This window comes from Ornithodoros turicata, chromosome 1 (assembly GCF_037126465.1).
Source record: "Ornithodoros turicata isolate Travis chromosome 1, ASM3712646v1, whole genome shotgun sequence".
Classification (NCBI taxonomy): Eukaryota; Metazoa; Arthropoda; class Arachnida; order Ixodida; family Argasidae; genus Ornithodoros; species Ornithodoros turicata.
The window spans coordinates 15,821,565-15,835,014 of NC_088201.1; the positions used below are offsets into that span (position 1 = coordinate 15,821,565).

Here is a 13,450-nt window from a genome sequence, read left to right on the forward strand (position 1 = left end):
GATGCTGTTTGCAAGGGATACTTTGCCTGCATGCGTAGAACATATAATAGCGTTGTACAGGCAAGAACAGTTTAAAAAATTGGCAACCAAGGAGAAAGGGTTCTGGATAAAAGTACTTGCCATTACAAATATGAATGACTGATAATAGAATCGTACTGCAAGGCCTGCTTTATATTTTCCCCCGTGCATTTGAAAGATTACGGTTTGCCACTAGATGGCGAAGTTGCAGCTTCTTCCTTGTTTTCATAGTTATGGCAGGCATGTACCAAAATGGGACTCATTAGGGAGTGCATATTATGGTTACAGTTCAAATATGAACTTCTCCTGCGGCCGTTTCAAACCAATCAAACAATTGATCGAATGATATCAGTTTGTAACATGGAGCCCTAATCCTGTTATGCGGTGAAGTTGTGTTACACTCCGAGGAGAAACGGAGCAATTTTACTCTTTTTGGGATGAGGGGACTAGAATGGGGAGTATTTGCAATCTAGCGAACTGGGACCTGCAATTGCTCCTACTCCTTTTTTTTTAGAGTGTAGAAATAATCGAGCTGGAAGCATAATGATATTTACCAGTATTAAAGTACCAACAACATACCTGAAAATTCACTCTGTTCATGCACCCCTGCTGTCCAAGTGCTGATACCCTTCTCCTTTGAACGCCCAGTGCATAATTCGGGAAGCTTAACGAAAGAAGGAACATTACGGGAATCAAGACAAAAACGTTCAAGCAAAAACAGTATGTTGTACAACAGAACAGAAAAAAAACAAGCAACTCGCAGGAAAAAGGGCGGGCCTGTTAAGGGGTGTCACGTTTCTTTCTTAAATTAGCAAATCGGTTGGAGTTGCACGCGTTCATTAGATGAGAAACTTTTCCTGCACGCAAATCGGCAACTTGGGGATTGGCTCAGCGGAGCACAAGCGAAGGGAACTTTTGGTTAGGGGAGTTTTGGCCCTTTGCTGTTCTTTTGTGGCCTGCGTCACATTTTGTTTCATTAGCCCGCCTGCGCGAAGCCTTTTGCCAAGCTCGTACTTTCTTCTTCATCGGACTCTTTGTCTGGAACGAATGGTTGCCTTCGAGCAACATATCTCACTTTGGCGCGATTGTGTTTGGGAATCTGCAATCGACGAGGCATTGGGTAAGAAGGAATTCGGGATTGGGAGAATGCGCAAGGCAGAAAAGAGAGGAAGAATCACGATGTTGGGCCGAGAACGTTGAGCGACGTGTTGCGGGCGTGCTATTGAGAGTTTGGCATAATCAAGGCGGGCCAATGTCGGCCCTGCACTTCAAACAAATTCTAAAACAACGCAGCTGCTACTCGAAACAAAAAGAAAGTAAAGACACGATGTCTTTGTAGTTCTCCGAATTCAACCCTAAAGAACCCCAGGTGGTAGAAATTACCTGCAGTCCTACACTCTGGCGCGTGCCGTATCTAGCTCACAGTACACAGGTGTCGTCTAACGTGTGCTGATGAATTTACTTCCTGTGATTAGCAATTGTGACTCAGTTTTGTGACAGCCAATGCGCTTTTTTTCTTTTTCCTTATTCTCGTGTAGCGCTTGTATGCCGCTATGATTAACACTGAGGGAATGCAATATCATGGCATCAGAAGCTGAACGGTACCACACTTCTATAGGATTAGAGTACTGCATAACCATGCTCCTTGTTACTAGTGGTCCACAGTTGGCTAAACGTTGCTGTGAATTGCTGGGCCGCAATCTAGCCGACTAAGGGCCGGCTACTGCCCAGACTTGGTTCTACACTGGCCCTGTGTTGGTCACATGGCTTTAGGTCGGTCCACTACATCGGCCCAAGGTAGGCAGTATTCAGACGGGCCGAGTAAGGCTAATGTCAATCCCCAAGCTTGGCCCAATCTTTTTTGGCAAGGGCCCAACGACTTTTAGGCCGGAAGCACACGTCGGCCCGCCATTTGGCCGACGTTGTTTTTCTCCATGGGAAGTTACGCTACTTTAAAAAAAAAAAAAAATAAACCTAGAAATATGTCGGAAATGCATGTAATATTCTGAAATATAATAATATCAAGTGGGTCTTCACGTGGAGCATGCAGTCCTAATGTATTTGAATAACATGGTCAGTTCACGTATTTGCCAACCGATGCCGAATCCAAAACAAGCAATATGGCGGCATCTCAAGTTCTTTTACTGTTGTCGTTGAAAATTTCTAACAGCATGGGATTTCTGTAGTCAAAATATGCTTGAGAAAGCTCACATTTACCAAATCACATTGCGTTGTAGAGCAGAAAGTCATTTTATGAAAACTAAAATTGTTACCCATTGCTAACAATGGGGGCGAGGGTAGGCATTTCATGTGCGAATGAGTTGTGGCGAACTCAGTAAGCAGAAAATGGCATTAAAACAAATGCAATTAAAACTGTCCTTGTGGCACCGCACGAATGGCATCACAGCATGATGATAAGAGCGAAAATATGGATCCAAAGAAAATGCTCCAAAGTATGTATCTGGACGAGATATTTGTCGCCGTTTAGTTATAAGAATAACACAATAAATGTGAACAAGTTTTAACATACCAAATGTATATAAGCATAATATTAGATAATAAATATAATATTAACTCTTCGTGTGATATTTGTTATAGGCCTTCAAGTATTAGGTTTAGCAATATGCAGCTACATATAAGTGCACTTCCAAAATCGATGTTTTTCGTGGCCACAAATGATTTAAGCGAACATTGGCCTTCAACACACAATCACTGATAAATTGTGGAACTCAGTTGACCCAAAAGTCATTTTCTTGTTGAGTACCGGGCCCGATTTGCTCCACAGAGCTTCTTTGTCTAACGTATTAATCCATTACACATTTCTCATAATTGCATTGCTGCATATTATTTATGTGTTCTATTTGATGTAATCGAACAAATGAGTATAGCAATAGCCCTCTCTGCATCTCCGTGCTACGTTTTAAGCTTCAAACAACTTTTTTTTCGTGATGCTGAATGTCTCCTAAAGCGATGTTAAAACGCATTTTTGTGATATGATACGTATCCGAGGATCGGGAAACGGCATCTGCATCTCACACAACACTCAACATTTAAAAGGTTGAGGAAATCCCTGAGGAAATCCAAGAGCTGAAAGTGCAACTAGCAACGTATTTCCGTTAAAATTGGTAACGCTTTCCCTCAACGTATTCTCGTTCCTCTTTTCTTTTGTAATTCCTTATATGCACAGTATTGTAGTCCCTACCATCGTAGCGATGCCAAAGTAGTCCATTCTTGAGAGAGAACCTTGGGATTTGGGAACCGTGAGTTATATTCACTTTGGTCAGCACTCAGCAGGACCAAGGTCGGTCTGCTGCTCAAGCCGCGTCGTGTACCGAAGAAAAAGAGCTGATAATATGCATGCGATGCAAACTATAGCTGGTGGAGAAACTCCACACTGAAAATCAAAAAAAAAGAAAAAAAGAAACTCAGCATGAAATAATGGTTGGCCACGCGGAAAAACGACATAACACAGACGACCCAAACTGTCGATGAGTCGTTTGTGTTTCGTGTCGTTCTTCATCGTGGTCATGCTCAGGCACTTCCAGTATGGAAAAAGAGCCGACACAGTTCCTGCTTACAGAATATATGTAGTCTCACGGATGAAAGCCGGCTTCCCTCGTGTCCATGAACTCTTCCTACGGGAAAATACGGCTGTTCCTTCAAGCGCGTCGGTGATCCGTCTATTCAGCTTTCCCGAGGACGTTTTCAAACGCGCCAAGATAAGTGATCTTAATTTCGAACATCAGTTGTTGCTGCACTTCGTCGTGAATGGATAGAAAAAAATTAAGCAAATGTTGATGTTACACTTTGACTCCGTGGAATATAACGGTGACGTACGCAAGTACTCAGAAAATTCATTCCTTTTATGTTTAAGTAACGAGTAACGTGTGTACTTTTTTTTTCTTTTTTTTCATGGCGACGAGTAACAGTAATTCGTTTTTTTTTTTCTTCTTTGACAACATGAACAAATCTCCGGTTTAAGACTTCAGGCAGTTGTGTTTATCATGCTTTTTGGTTACCGTTATGTGAAACCGCCTATACCGGGTGTTTCAGTTAAATCCCCGGGCTAAATAATATGCGAACGGGTGCACCAATCCACGAGCTTTCTTTTTTACAAGTATCTATCCGATACCACCTACAAGCTGCACACCGTGTGAATTAGTGGGAGGCGCTCATTATTAAGATAAAAATGCAAATGAGTTAAGTAAAAAAGCGTAACTTCTAAAGCAGGGCGCTGTCGACATTAAAATGGGTGCTACCCCTTTTGGGACCTTCAGTGGACACCTTTTAGAGAAAAATCTGCCACCGAAGCGGGTCATATGTTGCAGTAATTAATTGGTTTCGGTTTACGTATTTTTGTCGGGGCTTGTCGCTGCGAAGCACAAAAGGACGCTCTTTCACTCCCTTATCCATCAATGAATTACGTCCTTACACCAATGAATTACACCAATGAATTACGCCAATGAAATACGCCCTTTTGCGCTTCGCCGCGACCAGCCGCGAAAAAAATACGTAAACCGAAACCAATTAATTACTGCAACAAATGACCCGCTTCGGTGGCAGATTTTTCTGTAAAAGGTGTCCATTGAAGGTCCCAAAAGGGGTAGTACCCATTTTAATGCCGACAGCGCCCTGCTTTAGAAGTTACGTTTTTTTACGAAACTCATTTTAATTTTTATTTAAATAATGAGCGGCTCCAATTCGTTCACACGGTGTGCAGCTTGTAGGTGGTATCGGACAGATACTTGTAAAAAAGAAAGCTCGTGGATTGGTGCACCCGTTCGCGAATTATTTAGCCCGGGGATTTAACTGAAACACCCTGTACACGTACAACGACAGGGTTGCTATTCATTTCGCTTCATGACTGAGCCACACAAAGTACAGTACCACGAAGAAGACATAACTGTGAGCGAAAATACGGGAAGCGGACCAACTTAGCAGCGCGTCCCCCGAGCACATGTTTTCAACGAAGGGGTTTCTTCCATGCTGTGCACAGAAACGGGTGTAGTTCAGAAACTTTTGACCGGTGTCATTTTGTGATACAATGAAGCAACAGATATGTATTTTTGTCAGAGCGGTTCAAGCTGTTGTCAAAGCGTATAGGCGTTGGAGAAGGGCGAAGATTGTTGCACACACGTTGTACACCAGCTTAACTGTCTGCTGTTGCTCCCACATTTCCGGCCTGGGAGTTTCATCTATGTGCCAGTCATTCAATTTTTTTGTATAAAAATTTTCTTTTGTATTGCGAATAGAGACTTAAAACAAAACAAATATGAAGTGCTTTGTATCGAAATAAGGTAAGCACGACAAACTGAACTGTGATAGCAAGAGAAGCCGTCCAGTGCCCGTGAGTACCAGTCAGTGCCAAGCCCGTAAATTGAATCGTGTGCCGGATCCCACTGATACACAGAAGTAAAGAGGAGTATTCGATTATCTTTTTCACGATTACGGTCCTGGCGTGCCTTTGGGAGTTTCCTCGCATTAATGTACTCCCCCTTTTTTTAAGAACCAATAATTAAACTATCCCAAGTTTTGTGGCGTAGAAGAAAGGGGAAGTAGTTAATGTTGTGGAAGTAATTGGCGGTTTTTAGTTCTGCTCTTTATGGAAAGGGAAATGAAAAGAGCCCAAACTCATTTACCTTCGTGGTTTCTTCTCTTATTTTGAAAGATCGAGCTCCCAATAGAGTTCTTGATTAAGCTTCACTCTTGCGGTGAAGCCCACTCTTTCCACTCCTTTCTTCTGCTCTGCGGTTGTTCAATCAAAATATTTTTGACGCATAATTTAGCATCCTTCATGGCTAGATTGATAGTGGCTCAGGAAAAGGTTAAACGATATTACTTATCAAACCTGCAATGGTGTTCATTTTTTTGCGTGTGAAACGCATTGCATATTTTCGTCCAGGAATTATCCGTTTACAGTGCACATGATAGTAATAATTATAATTCATGGCTTTATGACAATTCATGACAACTTTGGTCATGGGCGACGCCAAGGTGGTCGGTTTGTGGATGAATTTCGCCCATCCAATGGTTATTTAACGTGCACCGAAATTTGAGCGCACGGTACACCGTATTTACCGTACCTCTTCGAAGACGTAGAAGGGTAGAAAATCTAGCGAACAAGTAGGGAAATATTAAGAGAAGTGCGTCAGGACGAGAGCCGCCGATATTTCGAACCGAGACTGTTCTTCTTCTGGTCTGTTGGAAGACGAGGCGTCTAAGCAACCTGTGCCCGTTCGCCGAGTTGCTGACGTCCTCGGCTCTAACTCCAACCCGCAACCTTGTGCATTAGTAGCCAGACACGCTAAGAGTTATTATACATGTCTACATGAACCGTTATAGGACACGGTATGGATCTAGCGTTCCAAAGTTTGAGCAGAAACAAATTGCGTACGGTGTTGATATCTTCATCACAACGACAGTAATAATATTCTGAAGCATGGTATGTACCATTCCATTAACCATATCATTCTATATTCTATTTACTATTCGCGACAACGGGAGGCAACTATAAGGGTTTATTCACATGACGTCACTCGCTAGGGAGCGCTACAGTCGCTAGCGGATTGGCCGCCATGACGTAGGTCCGACGGTGCTAACCGACCTGGCTTTCGTCAACATCGCATTCACCGTTCATTTGCCGTTTCTAAGTTTTTGTACTGTGTGGACATTGAGTTGAGTTGAGTTGAGTTGAGTTGAATACATATAAAAAAGGGACAGAGGGGATATATAAAGATGTGGACATTGTTTGTACAATACCCCTGCAATTTTCATATTTTCAATGTCAGTAAGCTTCTAATAGCACATTGCAGCAAACGAAAACCAAAACCAAACTCCGCCGGACCTACGCAATGGCGACGATTTCGCCTTTTCGAAGCTAGCGTCCTCTAGAGGTGACGTGAGTGAATAAACTCTACTCCCGCACAAGGCGCCCATCAGCGCACTTACAGTTTACTTCAAAAGAGCCGTCTCCAAAGTGAAGTTAAAGTGTGCACACCGTAACCGCTCTTTGTGGTCAGTTCGTCCTTGGGACCGAGGCAGCCTAATGAAGGCGATGTCCTTCTTGCGGGGCCGAATCCAAACGACTCCTCTTCTATCCCCTTTTAATCCGCATGACTTCTAAGCTTGCCTGGAGGCTGGTGGTTCCCCTTCTTGTGTATTTAGGTTTCTTTTCTTGGAAAAATAGCATACACATTAAACAGTGTGATAGGAGGCCCACACCGTTCATGTTTATTCATTACGGCTCTTTGTTTATTCGTACGTATTATGATTTTATTATTTGCTTCGTGCACCGCCAGTCAATGCAAGTCTTCAACCCGCGTAGACAGTGAACAGACTTCGGACCGTAGACATGCCTTCGCCACTGCAACTTTGGCAGGTGAAACAGCGAAAAGGCGAGAGTGGAGAAAAAAAAGAAAAAAAAAGAAGAAGAAGAAGGAAATAAAAAAAGAAAAACAACAATTGTTACGCAAAGTGACGTATAACTAATATTCGCGTGGTCCAAAAAGGTTGCCGACAAAGCTTCAGGTCAAACGTCGTCTGCCACGGACACCAGGCGTCGGGTACACCCGAACAAGCTTGACAACAGTATTTTCTTTTCATTTTGAAATAATGCGATACGATAGCTGGAATGCAAACCAGCAGAACGCTGTAACCGACGTGTATCCGTCGCGGAACCACTATCACTCTAAGAAAAAAAACGGGAGTACTTTTAGTCCTTTTGGAGACTAAATGCATTGCCACAAAAATTCGTCCCTCTAGGGAGTAAATGCACGGGAGTAAATGAATGTCACAGAGTAGGGGTCTGCATTTCACGCTCTATCCTAAGAATCCCAGGTACATAATTCACGTGCATGAATGAAAATACTTTAAATTAGACAGTCACCCGCGATATGTCGAGTGACAAAGTTTTGCCACACATAGGGCACATTGCCTAGGGCACTATATTTCGCGAGAAAGAACCTCTATTTTTTCCTCTGTGTGGGTAGAAAATTGCTCAATTAATGTTATTTGATAACCTTAATAGGTTAAGAGTGCCTACCCCACCTCACCTCACCTCATGAAGAGCGCATATTTACGTAGACTACTGCATTCCGGAGACCATTTGTGGAGTGATTATTTGCAGTTATGGGGAGTAAATTTCGGGGTTAGGGAAGTAATTGCACTCTAGGGGACTAGAAGCTGCAATTTACTCTTTTTTGTTAGTGTGTATGAGGTTTTATTTAACAACCACGAGCTTTGGGGAGAAAGTGCAAAGAAATGAAACAAGCTTGAGGCAAACTTTAAGAACCTTTGTCACTGATAAACATGCTGCGCTTGGACGCGAATCCCTTCTGAGATTATGAATTCGTGGTCTGTATTATAACTTAGTTTCAGTGAATCCGCAAGACCTTTCTTTTGTTGCAGTTACACTCATGTCAGTCCTGTATTCTTACGACAATAGGGCCGCTTCCAGTTGGCGTTTAAGTATCGTAACCGCTTAAAAGAAATGCCACTGCATTCGCCTTGTGAAATGAACACCGCATCTCACACGTGGCACACGGGTGAGCCGTGCTCTCCCATTGAACACCTTCTTTGACAAACAAGCTCTCCGGAAGAAAAGACAGGATGCACTCATGAGTGTGGTGCTAAGATTTTTTTTTAAATTCCGTGTTAGCGCCGCGAAGCAACCGTGGCTATGAGCGGCGTACAGATGTGGATAGATGGAGAGACGACAGCAGGTAGAAGTGGGGGACAGGGGGGTTAGTATGCGTCCTGGGCAGACTTCAGGGGGACCTGTGCCGACATTCGTGTGGAAAGTCTTTGGAAAACCCAGGAAAAAGCTCAGACAGCACAGCACCCACTACCTCCCAGGCTTCACCACCAGGCACCACCTTCAGGCACCACCTTGGCTACCACCAACGAGCCTTAACCCGCTCGGCGGTGCTAAGATTTTGTGAAATTATTGGTTGAAATGTGATCTTTAACGTAATGGATATGAAACGTTCACAAAACATTTGACTCAACCGCACAAGTGCGTCATTGTATCAGCGTGCAAGTTCAAGTCCAAATGCAATAAATTCAACAACGATAAAACCTGCGGTCACTATATAGTGTGCGGTCTTCCTTTAAAATGATTGTCCCCTGTCGAAGGGCTGCAACCAGGCAGTCACAAGTATCCACGAATCGCGCTAACGACCTCTGACAAAAGCAGGGGCCATAAACCATCGTCCGCGAGTCATTGCCAGTTTGGTGCTAAACGGTAACCGCTGCCGCAAATGAGTTGCTTCATCTGTCATGTGCGGTAGTCGTTGTGAAGACATGCCTGAGTTTCTTCGTCTTCGTGCGTGGGAATAGCGCTAGGAATAGGTTATTGTGCTTAAAGCAATGCGTCTCACAGAAGTCCAATACTTGGTATCCCGCTCATTTAACGCGTACCGTGTTGAAACGACAACATTTCGCATCTATGCTCTTAAAAATGAACTTCACCGCATAGCACGCTCGTAGCCAACCATCATCTCGAATGATATCGTTATCTTCCCTGATTTTGTTGAAAACGGGAGGCGTACGCCTTTTATGTGACAATTATGAACAGCATAAGTGTCACAAAAAAGGCGTACACCTCCCGTTTCCTACAAAAAAGACAAGATAACGATATCATTCGAGATGATGGTTGGCTAGGAGCGTGCTATGCGGTGAAGTTCATTTTGTCCAGACGGTAAGCCAGTTTTCGTCACCACCACCATCTTGTGTCCACCATAGATTTGTGTCCCAATTTGTGTCTTGGAGATAGTGTGGCGTGTGTGAACAGTCGTTGGATTGTTTGAAGCCTGTGTGATGAAGCAGATTATTTCGTTCATTCGTTTATTTAGTTTAAAGCTTGCCTTGACAAACTATCGAAGATCCCTAGCACATATTACGTAGAAGTGAAAAGGACACTGCTCCACTTTTCTAGTATCATATAACATTATATATCCCATTGGAAAAGTGGGAAAAGCTGCATTTCCAATAATCCGGAAGTACGTCATCCTGCATTCTGAACCGAATTCGTTGCGTGTTTTTCTCAGCTTCCGGAATAAGGCCAATGGAACAATAAGACGCCACCGAGGACCCAAATTAATCATAGTAATGGTAATGTTTAGCGTTTATAGTAAACTAAAGTATTTAATAATTATTAAACATGAGTGATAGCAAACACAGATTCCAGATGGCGAGTTTCGCGTGTCGATCAGAGTTCATCATGCGGTAGGCATGTAATATGAGTAGATTAACAGCCTCATTTCTCCTCTCAAGCAAACTGTCGCAATGTCAGGGAGAGGTTTCCACCTGTCACGCTCCTTTCAAAACGACATAACGGACACGTGCTTGAATTGAATGCGTGCAGCACTATGCACATGCAATGTTGCCTTTGAGAAATTTGACACAATGTTACTATTATTACCATTTTAATTACGTTTAGTAAATTGTGTACGTTAGCAGCTGCGATGCATTTTTGTGCCTTTCTGCGGTTCGTATATTTTTGTGTGCCGCGCAGATTCCGTGCAGACATAGATCAGTATGCGTTGTTCAGCAGGGTTGCCGGTCCGGAAAAATCGATTCGTTCAGATATAGCTTCGTTCAAATACACGGTCCTAGCGTGCTAAGCTTATTGGAAGCTGCACAATGATTGCAATGATTACTCTGCAATGCTCAACTGCATTCGCCATTGTATATTTGTGTTTTGTTGCTGTCGCGCCCGCTTTCGATTCGAATCACCAAAGTCTACCATGCCCAAACCCAAAGTCTGAAATAGTTGAGAATAATTCCTCAATACGTTTCACCGTCATTAGTCACGCACATAACGCGACTTGCAGACTAAGGCGGAGGTTCAGTCTGCATGTCAGAGTCGTCGTCTGGAGACACCACAGTTTCCTTGTTGATATTCTCAGAACGAATGAGTCTAATTACTGCAGCTCATCTGCAACTATGCGAGTGCCAACTGCCTAGATGACATCCATAATGGAATAGCTATAAACTGTCACCGCCTTTGCTTCCAGAGAGTGGCAGACGCAGACAATGCGGGAAAGAGTGGGCCCACAAGGTCGGCTATTGTGCTAAGCTCGTTTGGGGCCGGAACCCCAGCCCCGAGGGCTTCGCGAAGCAGCGGCGGCAGCAGCGGAGACGACGTCCAGTTGGCGGTCACCGCTGCCCCCGAGGGTTCCCCATGCACGAGAGGACCTTAGTCGGAAGTCCACTAGCTCCGACCTTCATAGCTCTGCGCTGTTGGCCATGAGAACGTACCCAGGCATGATGCACCTCCACCAGACTATGCCGTATGTCTTCAGGTATGGAAATCTTGTTCTATTCCGGTATTGTCTGTAAGTGTGTTGTTTCATAGCGTGCTTTGCCATTACGATATGTATGGCATGGTGCGCGTTATAAAACATGTGACTGATATATTTGTGAGGTTGCAAATGTCTTTTCTTACACAAATATTTGTCATAGCGAAACTTGTCAATCGGTTAGCAGCGCTTTTTATTTGCGATGTATTATTCGAAATTGCCGAATAATACCAGATATTTCTGTTCAGATATTCATATTCGATATTTTGAGAATATCACACACCTCCATTTTTTACACCGTGAGTTTCATCTTTATTTTCACTTTCCAATAAATAGATAATTGTAGAAAGACAAAAAATGAAAACTTAGGTGGCGCTGGGTGCGATCAGCTGTGACAGTACTGAGTGTCTTAAAATATTACTTCAGTCCGTATGCTCTTGGGGTAGCTCACCAGGGCACACGGGTTGTCTGTGCTGCTCTGGCAAACTCCTCAGTACCTTCTCAACGCTGAGGAGTCGATGGTCTAGTTTATCAAGGGGGGTTGTTCAATGTTTGCCGACAGAGTCAAAGCGTCGGCAGGTGACCAGTGCGTGCTCCGTGTCCTCCAGGGCTCCACGTGTTGAACAATTCGACGAGACAACGACACTTATCATATGCAGGAATGCTGCTGTTAACGGCATATCGAGTCGCAGGCAACGGCCAGGTGCTGTTGGGGTCGATTCGTGCGAGGAACGATTGTTGCATGTCGTCATATAGCCACATGTTCTTAAATAGCCGATTTCGTAATAAGGTATGCAAATAGTTTGCATCAGATTTCGTGAAGCAAATTTTATGAGTAAGTCTTTTATGGTGGGCAATTCGAGCTGCATGGCCTGCCTGCTCGTTTCCACAGCCCCGGGATCAACTGTATTATGACGATGTCGTCCTTTGTTACCGCAGAATTGTAAGCTGCAATGTACTTTTCAATTGTCTTACCTAGGGTTCGGATCCCGGGATCGCAAGATCCCGGCATATTTTCACGTCTCGAAATCCCAGGATTTATCGAGGCCAAATCCCGGGATATCAGGATAGTAAATGTCGGCTTTCCTGACAACGAATAATTGTTGGCACGTGTGAAATGAAAGAACGGTATCTTACCAACCTTTGTCACTTGCGCGAAAAATGTCCACTGCAATCCGAAACTGAACCAACTTCAACATCCAGGACACATGACAAGCACGTTAGCAGCTGACACCACACAACTCATAACCGAGAACAGCGATTAAGCAGCATTAAATATCCTACGAAATCACAAGCAGTCTTCTGGTCTGTGGGACTGCACGGAATATTGGCAGAATGTTGAACATCTTCCTCCCTCTTTTCTTGTCCTTTTGATCTTCATCAATACGTTGTTTTAAAAGTGAAATGAAAAAAATGGAGAGAGCCTTTTCAGACTAGAGCCGGCTACTTCGGAACAGAACACAATAGTTACTAAGGAGCAACAAAAAGAGAGAAGAGCAGACCGCGTCAATAGGAGGAAACGCGCACTGTTTGCTATTCGTAATATAGCGTGGATGCGCAAATGGATACAGCCCTATACGACATCCCTATCCTGTCACGGGGTCCACGTGTAGAGATCCCGAAATCCTGGGATATAAAAACGGCTAAGAGTTCCGAACTCTAGTCTTACCAGAGGCACATTGCACATCACATTCACATTTCTTTTGGAGGTTGCATACATGTGCGTTGAACCTCCACGGTTTGGCTCAGAAACAGACACGTGTAGTACCAGATTGATTGACTACGATGCTGTCACACAGAAGCTTTTCGCTAAGTTGAGCTGCTTCGCACCCACTCATCTGCAGACAAGAAAAAAAAAAAGAAAGAAAGAAAAACAAGGGGGGGGGGGGAGGTGCTGTCGAAAACGCCATTCTGACTGTCGCTGCAGCATTCTTTTTGTTGGAGTTGCTTGTTATTATTATCTTCCTTCTTTTTTTTTCTTTTTTTTTCTTGTTATACTTGGCGAGATATAAACTCTCAAACACACGGGCGCGTGAAGCTCTGACGCGAGAGGAGCGAGAGTTACGGTCATTCCCATTGGTAATCGTAAGCACGTGACACGTTTACCACATACCAAATGTTTCGGGACTGCG

General features: G+C 43.8%; 2 protein-coding genes across 3 annotated transcripts in view; one reads left to right on the forward strand and one right to left on the reverse strand.

Annotated features, from left to right (window-relative positions):
• The window catches only part of LOC135377530 (ATP-dependent RNA helicase abstrakt-like), a 289,645-nt gene that overhangs the window by 123,868 nt on the left and 152,327 nt on the right, over positions 1–13,450 (reverse strand). The window contains exon 3 of one of the 2 annotated variants that reach the window (XM_064610019.1): positions 598–682. The exons of the other annotated variant lie outside the window; for it this stretch is intronic. Within the exon in view, the coding sequence (XP_064466089.1) occupies positions 598–682 (85 nt within the window). The remainder of the gene's footprint in view (positions 1–597; positions 683–13,450) is intronic. 2 annotated transcript variants of the gene reach the window in all.
• Positions 11,041–13,450, forward strand: part of LOC135377531 (transcription factor collier-like) — a 97,743-nt gene continuing 95,333 nt past the window's right edge. The window contains exon 1 of the mRNA XM_064610023.1: positions 11,041–11,321. Within this exon, the coding sequence (XP_064466093.1) occupies positions 11,266–11,321 (56 nt within the window). The 5' untranslated portion in view covers positions 11,041–11,265. The remainder of the gene's footprint in view (positions 11,322–13,450) is intronic.